General features: G+C 39.4%; 1 protein-coding gene across 2 annotated transcripts in view; it reads right to left on the bottom strand.

Moving 5' to 3' along the window:
• ACAT1 (acetyl-CoA acetyltransferase 1) overlaps positions 1-20,811 on the bottom strand; it is a 29,208-nt gene extending 8,397 nt beyond the window's left edge. The window contains exons 1-5 of one of the 2 annotated variants that reach the window (XM_010862834.1): positions 20,676-20,810; positions 4,682-4,729; positions 3,227-3,344; positions 2,858-2,953; positions 2,551-2,651 (exon numbers count right to left, since the gene is read on the bottom strand). In XM_010862834.1, coding sequence (XP_010861136.1) covers positions 2,551-2,651; positions 2,858-2,953; positions 3,227-3,344; positions 4,682-4,729; positions 20,676-20,732 — 420 coding nt within the window. In that variant the 5' untranslated portion in view covers positions 20,733-20,810. Of the gene's footprint in view, positions 1-2,550; positions 2,652-2,857; positions 2,954-3,226; positions 3,345-4,681; positions 4,730-20,675 lie in introns of both variants that reach the window. The other variant, XM_010862835.1, reaches the window with a different exon arrangement.
• Between the last annotated feature and the right edge of the window lie 879 nt (positions 20,812-21,690).

Genomic DNA, 21,690 nt, shown 5'->3' with positions numbered 1-21,690 from the left:
AGTTAAGATTCTGCACTTCCACGGTAGGGAGAATGGGCTCAATCCCTGGTTGTGGAAATAAGATCTCACATGCCGTAAGGCCAAGAAGGGAAAAAAAAAAAAAATCAAGGTCTTCAAAGATACCATGCTAATTCACACACCTCTGCACTTCTGACCTATTCACCAACAAGAAAAACACTGTCATTTCCTTTAAAACTAATGAAGACACAGCCCCTTCAACCCAACACATCAGTTGTCAGCCACTTTCCCTGACTACCTATTTCTATCCCTTTTTTTCCCCCCATCCGTTTTTGGAATAGTCTCCCTTCCTTCTTTCGTGTTCCCCAATTATTGTGTATTCCTTTTATTAATAATATTACACAGTATTGTAGCTATATTTATATGTCAAACCTTTTCACTAAACTAGTGAGGCCTTTCTGGCTCCTCTGAGGCCAGAAACTTTGTCATATCTATTTTTATGTAACTAGTGCCTGGCATATATAGAAGTTTAGTAAATATTAATCAACTAACCTGTAATTACAGATCAACAAGAGAAAATTCATTTGCATTACAAAGGCTAATTTGAAACAAAGTTTAATATAAAAGATAAATGTAAACATAAAATTAAAACTAACGTTATATTCTCACAATCTTTAATTAGGAATAAAGACAAACAGAAACTCCGTACCAAAGAAACCTAAATATTTTGCCTATTTTGAAATATGGAGAGTCTCAAATAGTTCTCATATAAGTTTTATTCTGTTATCCTGAAATACTGAGTATTTCCTGGGGATGATGAAAATAAGTGATGGAAATCGTTATCAGTTCTACAGTATTAAATAAAATTGATCATTAGATAATATTCAAAATAAGGCAATTCCTAATATTCCTCTAAGTCAGATAATTTTAAAAATATAGATATGAATCAAGAATATTAACTAAAAGCATTTGCTAGAGAACCACAAAAGAATCAACTGAGACAAAATTATCCTTGTCATTCAGTTTTCAAACACCTAACAATCTCATGAGCATTTTCACCCACTGGTTTGACTAGGGTTTGGTTTGGTAATACCTGATGTCAGTGTTACCTTATGTATAAGCAAACAAGCTCTCACAACCTTTGGACAATATGTAACTGGCATAACTTTTTTTATGGAAAGTATTTGCAAATATCCAAATTTTGAAATCTGTGACTCTGAAATTCTCCTCTTACGAATTTTTCCAAAAGAAAGACCTACACATGATAAGATTTTTTTAAATGTTTTATTCACCTGTCTCCAGTGAATGTCCACATGTAATTCCTCAGCTGATGACAGGCAATGCTAGGATTTGAAATTAGTCTGGCTCCAGACTTTCTGTTCTTAACCACTACATTATAATGTTTAGTATAGTGAATTAAGAGTTGATTTAAGTATTTATAAGTACACAAAGATACACGCATAGGGGTACTCTCTGGAGCATTATTTAAAACAGAGAAGAACTGGAGACAACCTAGATATCCATTCAATAAGGACCCCCAGAATATATTATACTTGTTCAGTTCAGTAGAATACTATCTCAGGTGCTGATAAAGAAAGATCTCCAAGATATTACATGAGGCACAGAATCTAAGCAACTTGCCCAAAGTTTCTCTGCTCTTAGGTGGCAGAATATACAAGAAAGTGATGAATAAATTAGACACGTAGAGCAGGGTAAGAAGAAAGATTTTTCATTTTATAATTTTCTAAACCGTTTCAGTTTTTAGCATACGTATCAGGTATCACTCTCTTTTTTCCCCCTCTGCCTTGCCTTACAACTGGAAACAAAGCAAGGGATGAGCAAGAGCAAGGGTATGCAAAACTGTGATTCTTATATATATATAAGAAATAATCTGCAGACACCTCACAACTGGTTTTTACCTTGGTGTATTATGCCCTGATAGGCCAGAATGCACTACACAGGGATAGGGACACCTGTTTTCTAATGTAGGCCCTGTAACTATGTTTGTAGTCATCTCAACCTCTTTCTTCAACTGAAAAAAGGGCTTGGATCTGATAAACTCTTAGTTCTGAGTCTAGGTCTAGTCTCCTGATGCAACATATTATTTGCTGAGCAGCCTGTCTCTTGCCCAGTCTCAAACAAAATCAAAATCATCAAGGCCAATAGAAAGCCGCACAATTTTACAGCCAAACCTGGACATGAGGCACTACAAATCAATCATCAATTCTGGGCTCAATCAATGATTTGATCCCCAGGGTAAGCACCTTATTCTCATTTATGATGAAAGCCCTTCTCAATCTAGCAAATACAACATTTATGATGTCTTAAATCTCCCAGAATCTCTAAGTGAAAGGGGGCACTAAAACATCCTAGCTGGAAACTACTTTTAATACGAGACACTTCAGCTATCAATCTAACCTCTACTTCAAATGGAACTGAAATCCAAACACTCCTCAGTGTCTGAAACAACACAGGAACTGCACTTACGAGAAAGAATTTCACTTCTAAAGTAGGAATATGTTTAGGTTTTTAGTGTTTTCTTAGCACTGCATATTATTTTAATTATAAAGTGGAAAAGAAGGTATTTCTTACCTGATGTCCACACATAAGATTCTGAGAGGCCATCATGATGGCTTTCATTCCTGAGGCACAAACTTTGTTTATAGTGGTACATGGAGTAGAAATAGGTAAGCCTAAAACCAATATAAATCATACTTTTGAAAAACAGATTCTTTTCAAATACAACTATGATAAAAATAGAGCATGTTAAACTGTAATCTGAAACATTTCTTTGGTGAATATAAGTCTATTATGCATTTACAGTCTATTTAAGCTGAAATGACCTCCATTTCGCCATGTCAAACATTCAAGTATAAACGCAAAAATGTATTCCTAGTACCTGCTCCCAGTACTGCTTGCCTTGTAGGGGCCTGTCCTTCACCTCCTTGTAGAACATTGCCCATGTATGCTTCTTTCACTTCTTCTTTTGGAATCCCTTTTTTAAAAAAGCAAGAAGCATTTCCATATTTTATTCAACTCAATAATTAGTAATTACCTAGTAAAGTACATGACATTACATAGCAGGAATGGTTTTTGTCAATTTTGAGTTTTATTACTAACACTGTAGTCCAAGGACTTCTTTTCAAGAGAATTCAAAAATGCATTCATTAATTCATTTCTAAGTGTTATGTATATAGTAAGTGCAAAATAAACATTTGTTCCAATGAATCACTATCCCCTCAACACAAAAAGTAAAGCAACTACTGACCTGCCTTTTCAATGGCTCCCTGAATTGCAATGGAACCAAGTTTAGTGGCTGGCAGAGAGGAAAGACTGCCTAGAAAGGATCCAATGGGTGTTCTTATAGCACTTACTATGACCACTTCCTGGCAAGACAGAAGATGGTAAAAATTATTACATTTAAATATTTCATCAAAATCATCTTTCATAAATAAACATGATTCATAGATACATTATTCAAGAAACAGACTTTTATGAATGTCTAATTATTCATCAAAGATGAAAATAATCTCAGCATTTGAACAGCACTAAAACCAGTATAATGCTAGCACTTTATGACTTAAAACCTAATAGAAAACTAAGACAAACCAGTCCTAAAATAGGCATGGACCATAAGCATAAGTTTCAATTCTATTACTTAGTCAAAATTTAAGAAATGAATACTTTACCCTTGTGAACTGCGTAATAAACAATCCTAATTAATGGGCTTCCTCACTGAAAGGAAACTCTAGGCTAGGAATTAAGAACCTGCATGCTAGTAGGGGAAACACCGCTTAACTGGGACACAGCCAGAGCCATAATTTCTTTGTATTTTATCTGTTACTTGGCTGCACTGGGTCTTTGCTGCTGCACACAGGCTTGCTCTAATTGTGGTGAATGGGGGATACCCTCGGGTTGCAGTGCTGGCTTTCCCACTGCAGTGGCTTCTCTTGTTGCAGAACATGCACTCTAATGCGTGCGAGCTTCAGTAGTTCTGGCACAGGGGCTGACTTGCCCCACGGCATGTGGAATCTTCCCAGACCAGGGATCAAACCCTTGTCCCCTGCATTGGCAGGTGGATTCTTAACCAGTGGACCACCAGGGAAGTCTCACAGGCATAACTTCTTAAACTATTAATAAAACAACATAAAATTGAAGAAAAAATAGATAAAAACTCTCTTAAACACTGCAAAACACTATTTTAACAATTCTCTCCTTACACTTGCTTTCTACTTTCTCTTAAATACATACATACATACATAATTTATCATAGATAATAAGAGAACCATTTTCTACATTCTGGTTGGAGCTTATTACTAAGTCTTTTTAGGAATCCCTATGAAACAAAGAGAGAACCCTTCAGAAAGCATTAGGTGACCAAGTAATGGTTCTTCTTGTCTAATCTCCAGCTCATTCAGCATCTTTCTTCTAGTATCTTCCATGTGGCCTCTGCAATGTACCAGTACAATATACCAGGGGTCCCCGAGAGTAAAGGAAGAACACTGCCTAATTTTAGAGAAGGCTGTTTACAGTAGACAGTGATTGGGGAAGAAGCAGAAATTATGCAGGGCACTAGATCTAAAAAATTTTATGGTAATAAGGGAGTTTGACTTAATGTTTCAGTAATTAACTATCAAGTTGACACTCACCTATACATGCAGTAAGAATATGCAGTTTTTAATTGACTACATTTCCTTTAAAGCACATTTAAATTTATACTTACATTCAAAGTGGGTTTTGATACATAACTTCGCTCTGCATACCTTATTTCCTGTAATATAAATATCTGTTATGATGTAAAAAGTATTAATCTATATCACTTTATATTACTCAGTAATGGGATTATGGTAATTTCTTTTTTATGCATTATACCATTATTTCTAAATTTTCCAGTTAGCATATATTACTGTTGAAATTTAAATATTACTACTTTTGCAATACTCTTACCTGATTAACTATTCATTGGAAATGTATGTTTTAACTTCTGATAAGTTTATCATATTAAAGTTTCTAATCCTTTAAGTATAAACTTTATAAAATGTAATTTTAAATTAAATCTGAGTTCTAAATTAAGTAAGCCCAAATTGGGCTGCTGCTTATATAACCTACTTATACTAAAAGATTTGAGCATATTATCTGTGACCAAACTTTGAATTAAGTTTCTACTTGTAGTAAACATGCCAGTCATTGTCTTTCCAACTACACCCTTTACTCAGAGAGTCTGGGAGGGACAGCCCTAAGTACCTACAAGGTGATTCCCATCCTCCTCCCACTGGCCAGAGCTGATGGACCAAAAATGGAATGAACTATGCCCCATTTCACAAATGGAATGAACTAAGCTAGCACTCTGAGAAACCTGATCATCTGGAGGATGGGCACTGGAAGTGAAAGGGCCAAGGGGCTAGAGTTAGTTAGCAATGCCATGTAAAAGCAGAGGTTACAGTAAAGAGAAAAGCCATGAGTAACCAGAGAAGCAAGGGAATGTAACATATACACTCAGAAAGGAAGGAAAGACCATGGCATACTACAAAAGACAAAACAAGGTAACCTAGTTAACGATTTTCTAGATAGGCTTCCACACCAAGGCCAGCTTCACTTTATTTCCTAACTTTGGATGTCCAAGAGCTTACCTAGCGTATATCTTCAAATAAGCCACTTTCTACTTAGCTAGTGTGGATATTTTTCCTTGCAATCAAAGAGCCTTTTCTAAACCTCTTTGAAGTTTCTGGTTCTCTTTAACTAAGTTCCCTGGGCCTCTCCACTTTGCCCAGGATCCCATTTCAGTTGCTTTTTCAAAGGTGCCACATCTTCAGTTAACCATTCCCTCTTCCATCATTCATCCCCTTTACTCCTCGACTATTCTGCAAGCACAGTAATAGTCTCTGGCTCCTCCCAACTAAAAGAATTAAAGACAAACAAACATCTCTTAACCCAGAGTTCCACTGAGCATTCACCCCATTTCTTAGCTCCTCCATACAAGAGAAGTTCTCCAAGTTATCTAGAATATGTCTCCTGTCATCACCTCCTATTTACTATTCAGTCCACTCAGTCTGGCTTTTATCTATCCCACTGTTGGCTTTGAGCAAGATTAACAATATCTGGATAGCAAAATCCAATAAAGACCTCGGTATGTTCATCTCATCCTCATGGCAACCTGGGACTCACTTTTCTTTCTTGGGAAACACCCACAGTGGTTAAGAGCCTGGGTTTACCAGCTAAGTTTTCCCTTTTCTTTTTTTTTTTAATTGGTAGAAAATTACTTAAAGATATGTGTTGGTTACTGTCATATAACCATGCAAATCTGTCACAATTACATATATATGAGTGAGTCTCTTGAGTCTGCCTCACTTCAGTCACTCAGTTATGTCTGACTCTTGAGACCCCACGGACTATAGCACACCAGGCTTCCCTGTCCATCACTAACTCCTGGAGCTTGCTCAAACTCGTGTCCATCGAGTCGGTGATGCCATGCAACCATCTCATCCTCTGTCGTCCCCTTCTCCTCCTACCTTCAATCTTTTCCAGCATCAGGGTCTTTTCCAATGAGTTAGTTCTTCACTTCAGGTGGCCAAAGTAATGAAGTTTTAGCTTCAGGATCAGTCTTTCCAATGAATATTCAGGACTGATCTCCTTTAGGATGGGCTGGTTGGATCTCCTTGCAGTCCAAGGGACTCTCAAGAGTCTTCTCCAACATCACAGCTCAAAAGCATCAATTATTCAATGTTCAGCCATCTTTATACTCCAACTCTCATATCCATACATGACTACTGGAAAAACTGTAGCTTTGACTAGACAGATCTTTGTCAGCAAAGTAATGTCTCTGCTTTTTAATATGCTGGCTAGATTTGTCATAGCTTTTCTTCCAAGGAGCAAGAGTGTTTTAGTTTCATGGCTGCAGTCACCATCTGCAGTGATTTTGGAGCCCCAAAAAATAAAGTCTGTGACTGTTTCCATTGTTTCCCCATCTATTTGCCATGAAGTGATGGGACAGGATGCCATGATCCTAGTTTTTTGAATGTTGAGTTTTAAGCCAGCTTTTTCACTCTTCTCTTTCACTTTCATCAAAAGGCTCTTCAGTTCCTCTTCACTTTCTGCCATAAGGGTGGTGCCATCTGCATATTTGAGGTTACTGATATTTCTCCCGGCAATCTTGATTCCAACTTGTGCTTCATCCAGCCTGGCATTTCACATAATGTACTCTACATATAAGTTAAAAGAGCAGGGTGACAATATACAGCCTTGACATACTCCTTTCCCAATTTGGAACCAGTCCATTGTTCCATGTCCAGTTATAACTGTTGCTTCTTGACCTCCATACAGATTTCTCAGGAGACAGGTAAGGTGGTCTGGTATTTCCATCTCTTGAAGAATTTTCTGCAGTTTGTTGTGATTTACACAATCAAAGGCTTTGGCATAATCAATAAAGCAGAAGTAGATGTGTTTCTGGAATTCTCTTGCTTTTTCTATGATCCAATGGATGTTGGCAATTTGATTTCTGGTTCCTCTCCTTTTCTAAATCCAGCTTGAACATCTGGAATTTTTCAGTTCACGTACTGTTGAAGTCTATCTTGGATAATTTTAAGCATGACTTTGCTATCATGTGAGATGAGTGCAATTGTGCTGTAGTTTTAACTTTCTTTGGCATTCCCCTTCTTTGGGACTGGAATGAAAACTGACCTTTTCCAGTCCTGTGGCCACTGCTAAGTTTTCCAAATTTGCTGCCACATTGAGTGCAGCACTTTAACAGCATCATCCTTTAGGATTTGAAATAGCTCAGCTGGAATTCTATCATTTCCATTAGCTTTGTTTGTAGTGATGCTCCCTCCCTTGAGTCTCCCTCCCCTCCCCTTATCCCATCCTTCGACAGACTGAGAAACTGAGTATTCTTTAGTGTTAACCTTGGTTTTCTAAAATACTCTGCACAAGTAGTTGTGAGAATGAAATGAGGTAATATGTATAAACCATTACCCAAACCCTTTTTCTTGGCTTCCATCTTAACACAATCTTGTGGTCCACCTCTTATTTGTCTAGTTATTTTCTTCAGCCTCCCTATCATTCCCTTTCCAACCTTTAACTGCTGGAATGTCCCAGGGCTTTGTTCCAGGCCCCTTTTCATTTTCAAACTTAACTGTCTCCATAATCATATCTAGCCCCACGGCTTTAAACAGCAATTATGTCCTGATGATTTCCAAATTTCTATCTCTAGTCTTGACCACTCAATTGACCTCCAGACTCATATATCCAAGTGCCAACTTGATTAGCCTGATTTTACTGTCCAGCACATGGCTCTCAATTGCCACGCTAGAACACTAGTTTCTTTCCAGTATTTCCCACCTGAGGACATCACATCACAATCTGCCCAGGAGCTAAGCCAAAAATCTAAGGACTCACCCTCCATCTAAGCCTAATAGTCAGAGATATTCTATCACAGGTACTGTCAATATTGTGTCTAAATTATACCTAAATTCTTCCACTTTACTTCATCTGCACAGCCACCATTTCTTGCCACTGTTACAGCCTCTACTTCATTTCCTGCATCCCCGATTTCCCTTCTTCAGTGCATCTAGTTTTTAAAACGTAAATCAGGGAGTTTCCTAGAGATCCAATGGTTAGAACTTGGCACTTTCACTGCTGTGGCTCAGGTTCAATCCTTGATCAGGGAATTGAGATCCCAAGGGAATTAAGATCCCATAAGCTGCATGGTACGGACCAAAAAGCAAAATCAACATACACACACACACACACGTGCATGTAAAACATAAATCAGATTGTATCATTCTCCTGGTTAAAATCCTGTGATGGCTTTCCACTGCCCTTGGAATGATATCCAAAGTTTATCCCTTACTCTACAAATTCCTGGCTCTTGGAACTGGAGCTCCTAATGACCTGGATGGTATGATCTGGCTCCTGACTTTCTTTCCATCCATACCACTCTTATTCTGTGCCAGCCACACCAGCCTCCTCTTTGTTCTGAACCCATTTCCACCTCAAGCTCTTTACAGTGTGTCTCTACCACTTAACAATCCTTCTCCAGCTTGCCTTGCCTGGTTCATTTTTGTTCTTCAGATTCAGCTCAAACAACACAACCACACAGTACCTCTCCCTGACTACTTTTAAGTCAGCTTCTATTTCAACATGATTATTTCCTCTAAAGCACTTCTCATACTGTGTAAATACAAGGTGTATATATTTATTTTCTCTGCACATAATACAAGAATCCTCTCTTCCACCTTCCTGGCTCACTGTTATATCCTTGTCACTTGGCATAATGCCTAGAGCTCATTAAGTATCCCAGGAATGGCAAAATTATAGTAGGATCAAGACACATGATGAATGAACATGGCCACTTAAATTTTATTTGCATGTCACAATCATCTTTCAAGGACAGCTCATCTGCTCCAAGCACTCTAGAGACCACCCCTGACAATGCAGGCAGGCACTTCAATCTTAGCTTCTGCAGCACACCTATAAGCATGCTCTATTTTCCCGAACATATAATTCCCTCACTAGCCTGACTGTCTCCCTATCAGCCTGTGAGTTTCAAGAAGAGACTAATTTTATTTTTTTATCCCAATGATGACAAGAAACACTTAACAAATAAACAAAGTCTGGTCTTACTAGTACCTCTGAAAAACATTTCAGGTAGGGTAAGTACATTTTGAAGTCAACAAAATGGGATAATGAGTTACAGAATGAGGGCCTGTTTTACATAGGATGGTCAGAAAAGGGCTCTCTGGAGGTGTCACTGGAGCTGAGAAAATGAATATTAAGAGAATCGGCCTGGGAAAAGTCTAGGGAAAGAGCATCTGAGGCATTAGGAAGAACTAGGACAAAGGCCTTAACTTAGGAACAAACGTGACACATGCATAAGTAGAAAAAGTGGACTAGTGTAGTGGGAGCCACATACTCAAGAGAACAGACAGTCTGGCTGAGACTAAAGAAGCAAGCAGTGACCAAACAGGGCCTGAGAAGGAGTCTGGACTCTAGTCTGTGTAACAAGAAGCCACTGAAGGCTTTACTATTATAAAAAGACCACTCTGGCTGAAGTGTACAGAATAACTGTAGGAGCGGGAGTAAAAAGGGGAAGGAGACTGGGCAAGAGCTCACGTGGCAAACGCTAGGGAGGTCACAAGTGGGGTGGATACAAACAGATGGATATGGAGCATGTTTTATATACAGAACAAGCTAATGGGTGGGTATCATTATTCTTATTTTACAGGTAAAGAAATGTAAGCACTGGCAGGTCAAGTAACCTGCCTAGAGTCACAGAGCCAACAAGGTGCAGACATGGGATTTCAAACCCAAGCAGTATCACCCTATTATGGATATATATGGTTTACATATACATACATATGATATAACGGTCCACTGCAAAAGGGAATGGCAAACCACCACAGCATTCTTGCCTTGAGAACCCCACGAACAGTATGAAAAGGCAAAAAGATAGGACACTGAAAGATGAACTCCCCAGGTCACTAGGTGTCCAATATGCTACTGGAAAAGAGCAGAGAAATAGCCCCAGAAAGAATGAAGAGGCTGAGCCAAAGTAGAAACAACACCCAGTTGTGGATGTGTCTAATGGTGAAAGTAAAATGTGATGCTATAAGAACAATATTGCATAGGAACCTGGAATGCTGGGTCCATGAATCAGTGTAAATTGGAAGTGGTCAAACAGGAGATGGCAACAGTGAACATCAGCATTTTAGCAATCAGTGAACTAAAATGGACCAGAATGGGAGAATTTAATTTAGATGACCATTATATCTACTACTGTGGGCAAGAATCCATTAGAAGAAATGGAGTAGCTCTCAACAAGAGTCATAAATGCAGTACTTGGGTGCAATCTCAAATATGACAGAACCATCTCTGTTTATTTCCAAGGCAAACCATTCAATATCACAGTAATCCAGGTCTATGCCCCAACCACTAATGCTGAAGAAGCTGAAGGTCTTCCATGAAAACCTACAAGGTTTTCTAGAAATAACAACAGCAAAAAAAGATGTCCTTTTCATCATAGGGGACTGGATACAAAAGTACAAAGTCAAAAGATATCTAAGGTAACAGGCAAATTTGGCCTTGGAGTACAAAATGAAGTAGGGCAAAGGCTAACAAAGTGTTGCCAAGAGAATGTGCTGGTCATAGCAAACACCCTCTTCCAACAACACAAGAGCAGACTCTATACATGGACATCACCAGATGGCCAGTACCAAATTCAGATTGATTATATTCTTTGTAGTCAAAGATGGAGAAGCTCTATACAGTCAGCAAAAACAAGACTGGGAGCTTGACTGTGGCTTAGATCATGAATTCCTTATTGCAAAATTCAGACTTAAATTGAAGAAAGTAGGGAAAACCACTAGGTCATTAAGGTCTGACCTAAATCAAATCCCTTATGATTATACAGCGGAAGGGACAAATAGATTCAAGGGATTAGATCTGATAGACAGAGTGCCTGAAGAACTATGGACAAGGTTCCCGACACTGTACAAGAGGCAGTGATCAAAACCCACCCCAAAAAAAGAAATGCAAAAAGGCAAAATAGTTGTCTGAGGAGGCTTTACAAATAGCTGAGAAAAAAAGAGAAGTGAAAGGAAATGCAGAAAAGTAAAGATATATCCACCTGATTGCAGAGTTCCAAAGAATAGCAAGGGGAGACAAGTAAGCCTTCCTAAGTGAACAATGCAAAGAAATAGAGTGAAACAATAGAATGGGAAAGACCAGAGACCTCATCAAGAAAATTAGAGACACCAAGAAAAAATGTTATGCAAAGATGGGCACCTAGAAGATAGAAATGGTATATAGACCTAACAGAAGGAGAAGATAATAAAAAAAAAAAGGTGGCAATAATACACAGAAGAACTATACAAGAAAGATCTTAATGACCCAGATAACCACAATTGTATGATCACTCACCAAGAGCTAGTCAAGCTAGAGTGCAAAGTCAAGTGGGCCTTAGGAAGCATCACTACGAACAAAGCTAGTGGAAGTCATGGAATTCCACCTGAGCTATTTCAAATCCTAAAAGATGATGCTGTTAAAGTGCTGCACTCAATGTGCCAGTAAATTTGGAAAACTCAGCAGTGGCAACAGGACTGGAAAGTCACTTTTCATTCCAGTCCCAAAGAAGGGGATTGCCAAAGAATGTTAAAACTACAGGACAATTGCACTCATCTCACATGATAGCAAAGTCATGCTCAAAATTATCCAAGATAGACTTCAACAATACATGATCCAAAAAATGCCAGATGTTCAAGCTGGATTTAGAAAAGGCAGAAGAACCAGAGATCAAATTGCCAACATCCACTGAATCACAGAAAAAGCAAGGGAGTTCCAGAAACACATCTACATCTCCTTTATTGACGAGGTTAAAGCCTTTGACTTTGTGGATCACATCAAATTGTGGAAAATTCTTCAAGAGATGGGAATACCAGACCACCTTACTTGCCTCCTGAGAAATCTGTATGCAGGTCAAGAAGCAAAAGTTAGAACTTGACATGGAACAATGGACTGGTTCCAAATTGGGAAAGGTTTATGTCAAGGTTGTATATTGTCACCCTGTTTTTTTAATGTATATGCAGAGTCCATTGTGTGAAATGCCTAGCTGGATGAAGCACAAGCTGGAATCAAGGTTGCCAGGAGAAATATCAATAACCTCAGATGTGCAAATGAGAACACTGTAATGGCAGAAAGCAAAGAAGAACTAAAGAGCCTCTTGATGAAAGTGAAAGAGAAGAGTGAAAAAGTTGGCTTAAAACTCAACATTCGAAAAACTAAGATCATGGCATCTGTCCCATCACTTCATGGCAAATAGATGGGGAAACAATGGAAACAGTGACGACTTTATTTTCTTGAGCTGCAAAATCACTGCAGATGGTGACTGCAGCCATGAAATTAATTAAAGACACATGCTCCTTGGAAGAAAAGCTATGACCAACCTAGCCAGCATATTAAAAAGCAGAGACGTTACTTTGCCAACAAAGGTCCATATAGTCAAAGCTATGGTTTTTCCAGTAGCCTTATATGGATGTGAGAGTTGGACTGTAAAGAAAGCTGAGCGCTGAAGAACTGATGCTCTTGAACTGTGGTGTTGGAGAAGATTCTTGAGAGTCCCTTGGACTGCAAGGAGATCAATCCTGTCAATCCTAAAGGAATTCAGTCCTGAACACTCACTGGAAGGACTGATGCTGAAACTGAAGCTCCAATACTCTGGACACCTAACGTGAAGAACTGACTCATTGGAAAAGACCCTGATTCCAGGAAAGACTGAAGGCAGGAGGAGAAGGGGACAGCAGAGGATGAGATGGTTGGATGGCATCACGGACTCAATGGACATGAGTTTGAGCAGGCTCTGGGAGTTGGTGATGGACAGGGAAGCCTGGCGTACGCAGTCCATGGGGTTGCAAAGAGTCAGACAGGACTGAACTGAACAGGATCGTGTGCTGTGTGTGCTTAGTTGCTCAGTCACATCTGACACTCTGTGACCCTATGGGCTGCAGCCCGCCAGGCTCCTCTGTCCATGGGGATTCTCCAGGCAAAAATACTGGAGTGCGTTGCCATGCCCTCTTCCAGGCAATTTTCCCTACCCATGGATCGAACCCAGGTCTTCCATATTGCAGGCAGATTCTTTACTTACTGAGCCACCTGCGAAGTCCTATGTATGTAGGATCATACACATCAATAATTATCTTACGTGTAAATGGATTAAATGCACCAACCAAAAGACATAGACTGGCTGGGTGGATAAAAAAAAATAAAACCCATATCTATGCTGTCTACAAGAGACCCACCTCAAACATGTGGACACTTTCAGACTGAAAGTAAGGGGATGGGAGAAGGTATTTCATGCAAATGGAAATCATAAGAAAGCTAGAGCAGTAATATTCATATCCGACAAAACAGACTTTCAAACAAAGACTGTTATAAGAGACAAAGAAGGACAGTACATAATGATTAAGGGTTCAATCTAAGAATAAGATATAACAATTATAAATATATAGGCACCTCAATATGTAAGGCAAATACAAACAAACATAAAGGCACAAATTGACAGTAACATGATAATGGGGTGGACTTTAATACCCCAATTTCATCAATGGACAGATGATCCAGACAGAAAATCAATAAGGAAATTCAGGCCTTAATTGACACTTTAGATGAATTAGGCTTAATTGATATTTATAGAGCATTCCATGCAAAAGCAGCAGACTACTCATTCTTCTCAAGTGCACAAGGAACATTCTCAAGGATTGACCACATGCTGGGCCACAAGGCAAGCCTTAGTAAATTTAAGAAAACTGAAATCATATCAAGCATCCTTTCTGATCACAACACTATGAGATTAAAAATAAACAAGGAAAAAAACTCGAAGAAACACAAACACTTGGCAGCTAAACAGTGTGCTACCAAACAACCACTGGATCACTGAGGAAATCAAAGAAGAAGAAAAACAAAAAGACCTAGAGACAAATGAAAATGAAAGCACAATGGTCCAAAACTTATGGGATACAGCTAAAGCAGTTCTAAGAGGGAAGTTTAGAGCAATAAAATCTTACCCCAAGAAACAAGATAAATTTCAACTAAACAATCTAACCTTATATTTAAAACAGCTAGAGAAAGAAGAACAAACATAAAGTTAGTAGAAAGAAAGAAATCATAAAGATCAGAGCAGAATTAAATGAAATAGAGACAAAGAAAACAATCTCAGAGATCAATAAAACTAAAAGCTGGTTCTTGGAAAGGTAAAGAAAATTTATAAACCATTAGCCAGACTCATCAAAAAAAAAAAAAAAGGGGGAGAGGACTCAAATCAGAGTAATTAAAAATGAAAATGAAGCTACAGCTGACTCCACAGAAATACTAAGGGTCATAAGAGACCACTATAAATACTGTATGCCAATAAAACAGACACTTGGAAGAAAGGGACACATTCTTAGAAAGGTACAGTCTCCCTCAGATGAACCAGGAAGAAACAGAAAATATAAACAGGCCAATCAGAAGCACTAAAATTGAAACGATGATTAAAAACCTCCCAACAAACGAAAGTTCAGGACCCTACAGCTTCACAGTTGAATTTTTATCAAATATTTAGAGAAGAGTTAACACCTACCCTTCTGAAAGTGTTCCAAAAAGTTGCAGAGGAAGGAACACTTCCAAACTCATTTTATGAGGCCACCATCACCCCAAAACCAAAACCAGACAAAGATACCACAAAAAAGAAATTTACAGGACAGGATCACTGATGAACATAGATTCCAAAATCCTCAACAAAATACTAACAATTCATATCCAAAAATACATTAAAAAGATCATACACTGCGATCAGAGATCATGATCTCTGGTATCCATCCGAGAGATGTAAGGATTTTTCAACATCCCCAAATCAATAAATGTGATACACCACATCAACAAATTGAAGAATGAAAACCATATGATCATTCAGTAGATGCAGAAAAAGTTTTTGATTTCATCACCCATTTATGATAAAAACTCTCCAGAAAGTGGACATAGAGGCTATATACCTCAACAGGCCAGATATGACAAATCTACAGCTAGCATCAAACTCAGTGGTGAAAAGGTAAACACATTCCCTCTAAGACCAAGAACAAGACAAACATGAAAAGGACTGCCGGGAGCCGGCATATTGCATATTGAGTGCATATTGCATGTTGAGTGCAGCACTTTCCACAGCATCATCTTTCAGGATCTGGAATAGCTCAACTGGAATTCTATCACTGCCGGTAGCCAGCGTGAGGAACTCCGCCCATGACAAAGGTCATGAGGAAGGAGGCTCGGCATACGCAAAGGCGGGATCAAGCCTCAGGAGTCCCCCTGGAAATTCTTGAGCATTTACACCCAAAACCAGAGTCTGCCTACTTTCTGCTTTGTGCTTTCACCTACACCTCTGACTCCCACTACCTCTCTGAAAAAAGAGTTAGCTTACAGCTCCAGTTAATAATTCCTGGGTGTGACAGTGTTTAACCTACAAACTCCTTTGGAAATCCTCTAGCCTGCCTGAATAGGTTTTTCCAGCCACATGTGATTGTTCAGAGCCTCCCAACTGTGAGGCAGGAGATGTTCTAAACTGTCTAAACACAGATTCTTTTGAGTAGTTAAAAGATTGATTAGAAATTGTATTGGTGAAGGGATTTTCACTTGTTGGGCCAATGTTTGCTGCTAAGTTTCCATATCCCTTACCTGCTGTGTCCCTGGCAGTGTATTGATTAATATAATTGGTGTAAATAGTAGCTTTAATGTTTGTAACCTGGGACCCTTGAGTTAACTCTTTTTCTTGTTGTAGCCCACCACACCTTTGCTCTGTAGGAATGCAACTTTATCTAATGCTTTTGGAGGGTGGCTCCTGACCAATCACCTTTAGAGAAAAATAAGTTTTCTGAAGAGAAGGTCTTAAAATGTTAACAGGCCTCCGGGCCAGAAGATGATGCAAATCACCTAAACTTTTGCATATGATAAGTTTGCAGGAAGAAAGCCTGGCTTGCTGCCTGACTCTACCCCTTCCCCCATTATCCTCTATGCATAACTTAAGGTATAAAAACTACTTTGGAAAATAAAGTGCGGGCCTTGTTCACCGAAACTTGGTCTCACCATGTCGTTCTTTCTCTTACCTTCTGGCTGAATTACTCAACCTCTTTTCTCCACTGAATTTCTTCACTGAGCTATCCTCATTCTATTAGTCTTTATATCCTTAATTAACATTTAATTAAGCAATTGTTGCCTGATCTTCGCCTACGCCGTCTCTCCTTCGAATACCCTGGATCAGCCGGTGCTGGTCCCCGGCAAAGGACCACTTTTATTCAACATAATTTTGGACATCCTAGCTAAAGCAATCAGAGAAGAAAAACAGGTAAAGGGAATCCAAACTGGAAAAGAAGTTAACCTGTCACTGCTCGCAGATGACAGAATACTATACATAGAAGATCCTAAAGATGCCATCAGAAAACTACTAGAACTCATCAATGAATTTGGTAATTGCAGGTTACAAAATTAATACACAGAAAACTGTTGTATCTCTATACACTAATAACAAAAGATCAGAAAGAGAAACTCAAGAAGCAATTCCATTTATCATTGCATCAAAAAGAATAAAATACCTAGGAATAAAGCTACTTAAGGAGACAAAAGACCTGTACTCTGAAAACTATATGATGCTGATGAAAGAAATTAAAGAAGATATACACAGATGGAAATATATACCCTTGTAGTGGGTTGGAAAAATCAATACTGTCAAAATGACTAATGCCCAAGGCAATCTACAGATTCAATGAAATCCCTAACAAATTACCAATGACATTTTTCACAGGACTAGAAAAAAAAATCTCAAAATTTGTATGGAGACGTAAAGACTCCAAATAGTCAAAGCAATGTTGAAAAAGAAAAAGGGAGCTGGGGGACTCAGACTCCTAACTTCAGACTATACTACAAAGCTACAGTCATCAAAACAGTATGGCACTGGCATAAAATAGAAATATAGATCAATGGAACAGGATAGAAAACCCAGAAATAAGCCCATGGTCAATTTATCTATGACAAAGATGATTCTACACAACGTTGGAAAGAATCTCTTCAACAAAGGGTGCTGGGAAAACTGGACAGTCACATATAAAAAAATGAAATTAGATCATTCCTTAACTTCATACACAAAAATAAGCTCAAAATGGATTAAAGACCTAAATGTGAGACTGGACACTATAAAACCCCTAGAGGAAAACATAAGCAGAACACTGTCTGACATAACTCACAGCAACATCTTTTTTGATCCGTCTCCCATAATAATGGGGGAAAAAAGCAAAAATAAACAAATAGGACCTACTTAAACTCAAGAGCTTTTGCACAGCAAAGGAAACAATAAACAAAATGAAAATACAACCCACAGACTGGGCGAAAACATGTGCAAGTGATGTGACCTTTAAGGGATTAGTCTCCAAAATTTACAAACAGCCTAGGATGCTTAAAAATAGCATCAAAAAAACAACCCACTCAAAAAATGGGAGACAACCTGAATAAACATTTCTCCAAAGAGGACAAAAAGATGGCCAATAGGCACATGAAAAGATGTTTAATGTTGCTAGTTATTAGCGAAATGCAAACCAATACTACAATGAGATATCACTTCACACCAGTCAAAACGGCTATCGTCAAAAAATCCACAAACAACAAATGTTGGAAAGGTATGGAGAGAAGGCACCCCTCCTTCCACTGTTGGTGGGAATGTAAATTGGTACAGCCACTATGGAGAACAGTATGGAGGTTCCTTAAACAACTAAAGACAGAACTACCATATGCCCCTCCAATTCCACTGCTGGAATTAATGATCCAAAAGGATACACATATCCCAGTGTTCACTGAAGCACTGTTTACAATAGCCAAGACATGGAAGAAACCTAAATGTCTGTCAACAAAGGAATGGATAAAGAAGACGTGGATACGATAAAATGATAAAATGGATAAAGATATACAATGGAGTATTACTCAGCCATTAAAAAGAATGAAATAATGCCATTTGCAGCAACATGGATAGACCTAAAAGTCAGTCAGACAGAGGAGGAGAAATATCATATGGCATCCCTTATACATGGAATCTAAAAATAAACTATACACATGAAGTTACTTACAAAACAGAAAGACTCAGAGACTTAGAAAATGAATTTATAGTTGCAGGGGGTGGGCGGGAGAAGATAGGGACTTTGGGAAGGTCATGTACATACTGCTATATTTAAAATGGATAACCGACAAAGACCTATTGTGTAGTACATGGAACTCTGCTCAATGTAATGTGCCAGCTTGGATGGAGTGGGCTTTGGGGGAGAATGGATACACCTATATGCAATGCTGAGTTCCTTCGCTCTTCACCTGAAACTACCACAACATTGTTAACTGGCTATACCTCAATACAAAATAAAAAGCTCAAAGTTAAAAAAAAAAAAGAAAGAAAATGAACTTGGTTCAAAACAGCAAGACAGGAGTTTAAAGGAGGGAATAATCAACAGTGTCAAGAATACTGGAGTGGGTTGCCATTTCCTTCTCCAGGGGATCTTCCTGACCCAGGGATTGAACACCACGTCTCCTGCACTACAGGCAGATTCTTTACGGACTGAACTACCAGAGAATCCCACAGAGTTACCAGGGAGGCCCCATCAACACTGTCAAATACAGTGTAAATAAAGGTCAAGAAGAAGAAACACAGGAAATGAAAAGCACTGGTATTCTTCAGTTGAGTAGCATAGAAATCAAACTGCAGAGGTTTAAAGGGAAATGGATGTAAAGAAGGGTGACAAGGAGGACTACTCTTTTGACCATAAGAAAAAAGCAATTCCAGTTGGAAAGCAAAAAGCTCTGTTTAAGTCCATAAAAGTTTGTTGCCGATTAAGGGAGACCTGTGTGTTTTCGAAGGCAAACGAGAAAAAGCCAGTTAATAGGTTAGAGATTACGTTTCATTCCACAAAATGGCACGGAATACTGAAAACCCTGTTAAAACAAACTGTATCTCCATGCCTCAGTAAATGACCACTTAATTTAAGTAACAAATGAACACCACAAATCACACACTATATAATCATCATTTTTCTCATCAGCAACATTTGTGTTTGATTTTGAGCTGTTAATTAAACTAAATTAAGAAGGTTCTGCATTTCGTTTATGTTTTGTTTTTTACTAACTTACGTACCTAGTTTTCACCTAATTCACCTAGTAAACTCTAGTTTGAAACTCAGGATGTGCTGACTTCTATTATCTCAGTCATCCAGGATTAATTTTAGACTTTTCCTTCTCCGTTGGTTCTCCATTCTCACTCTGCATTTGACAAGTTCTACATTTATTCTTTCACAATCTCTTGTGATTTTCCCTCTTGCGATTCCCACCCCCCCTTCAAATCGTTCCACACCTCTAACTATGACAATAACAAAAATATAAACGGTCCTCACTGACTTAAGTCAAATTCAAACTCTTAACAATAGAACTAGATTTCAAACTTTACTGCTCCAACCAAACTAGAAAAGTCACGCCTCACAACCACACCCTGAAATTCTAGACCTACTTCTCGGCTTTTGCCAGACTCTAAACCTGTGGTGCAAGCTAGCTTGCTCTGATGGATGGAAAACTGTAGATTCTTCCAAGGCTGTCGCTCCTGTGTTTCTGTTCTGGCACAAGAAGCCAGAACAGAAACAAGGCTCTGGACGCCCTTGGTACGTAAGCGCTCAGTTCAGTCCAGTCGCTCAGTCGTGTCCGACTCTTTACGACCCCATGAATCGCAGCACGCCATCAAGAAACCGAGGAGCCATTTATTTTCCCTAATAGGCCTGAAGTTGCTCCGAGTTGACACATCGATTTATTATCACTCTGTAAGCCCAAAATGATCACCTACGGCATGAAATTAAAACCTCTTGACAGTAACGTTCACAAATATGTTTCGAAAAAAAGCTGGGAAGCAGTTTTAGCGGACTTCGCTACCCGTCAGGCAAGGTCGAGACCAAGCCCCGGACATTCTGCGCATCAAAACACCTGCCCGCTAGACACTAGAAAGCGATGTCTACACTCCGACAGGGCCGCGGCGAATGGAAACGCTGCGTAGAAGCCTGCGCTTCTGGACGCGAGCGCAGGGTTCGGGGCGGGGGCGGGGGTCTTCCCGAGGCCCTCATTGAGGGCTCCTTCCGGCCTCACGCTCGCGGCCAAGGCCTCGCGAGGCGAGTCCCAGCCCCTCTCACCTGCACCCGCCTCTGAAGCAGGGGGCCGCGCCGCAGAAGGGCCGCTAACACAGGCATGATCTCCGACCTCTCTCTCCGAAATAGAAGTGCTGGCCGGCGCGGCGCGGCGCGACCCCGACTCAGCTCCTCCCGCTGCGCCGCCTCTTCCAATAGCAGCCTCGGACCGGGGTCGGGCGGAGCCTGGCGCAGCGCCAGTGCAGAAGCCACTAGTTCTGAGGCCTTTGGTTTATGTGTAAACTGAGCCTGTTTTTCTCATTTACACACGCAAAGCACAAAGGAAATTTATGAAAATATTTTTAAGCAATCCAGTCTAGCTTTTCACTTATGATAATTTTTCAATTGCTTCTTAAGTAGGAGGACGAAGAGGAATAGAAAACATTAATGACTTTGAACAATTAACAAGATTATATTAACCTTCATCAAAATTCCATAAATTACATGTTATTATCTACTCTTTCGGAGAAGGCAATGGCACCCCACTCCAGTACTCTTGCCTGGAAAATTCCTTGGACGGAGGAGCCTGGTGGGCTGCAGTCCATTGGGTCTCTAAGAGTCGGACACGACTGAGCAAATTCACTTTCACTTTTCACTTTCATGCACTGGAGAAGGAAATGGCAACGCACTCGAGTGTTCCTGCTTGGAGAATCCCAGGGATGGGGGAGCCTGGTGGGCTGCCGTCTGTGGGGTCGCACAGAGTCGGACACAACTGAAGCGACTTAGCAGCAGCAGCATCTACTCTTTAATGAGATAGCTCAGGTACAAAGAAGTTAATTTTTTTTGTGCATGCGTGGAAAGTTGTAGAGGTGGGGTCTGGACTGGAATCATTACGTGGAATTGCTTTCTTACACATATTTCCAGAGAATGATAATACTGTTAACTAACATTTGGGGAACCCATTGCTTAATTTTGGATCTTCAGCTGGAGAAAGCAAAACTTTGTTACTTTGTAACATTATTTTTCTTTCTTTATTTTTTTATATTTCTTTTGTTGTCGTTGTTGTCTGGGGTTTTTTCCG

The sequence above is a fragment of the Bison bison genome, unplaced genomic scaffold (genome assembly GCF_000754665.1).
Source record: "Bison bison bison isolate TAMUID 2011002044 unplaced genomic scaffold, Bison_UMD1.0 scf7180017864485, whole genome shotgun sequence".
NCBI classification, from domain to species: domain Eukaryota; kingdom Metazoa; phylum Chordata; class Mammalia; order Artiodactyla; family Bovidae; genus Bison; species Bison bison.
Note: the sequence above shows the minus strand (reverse complement) of the source record. Positions and strands in the feature narration are given on the sequence as shown.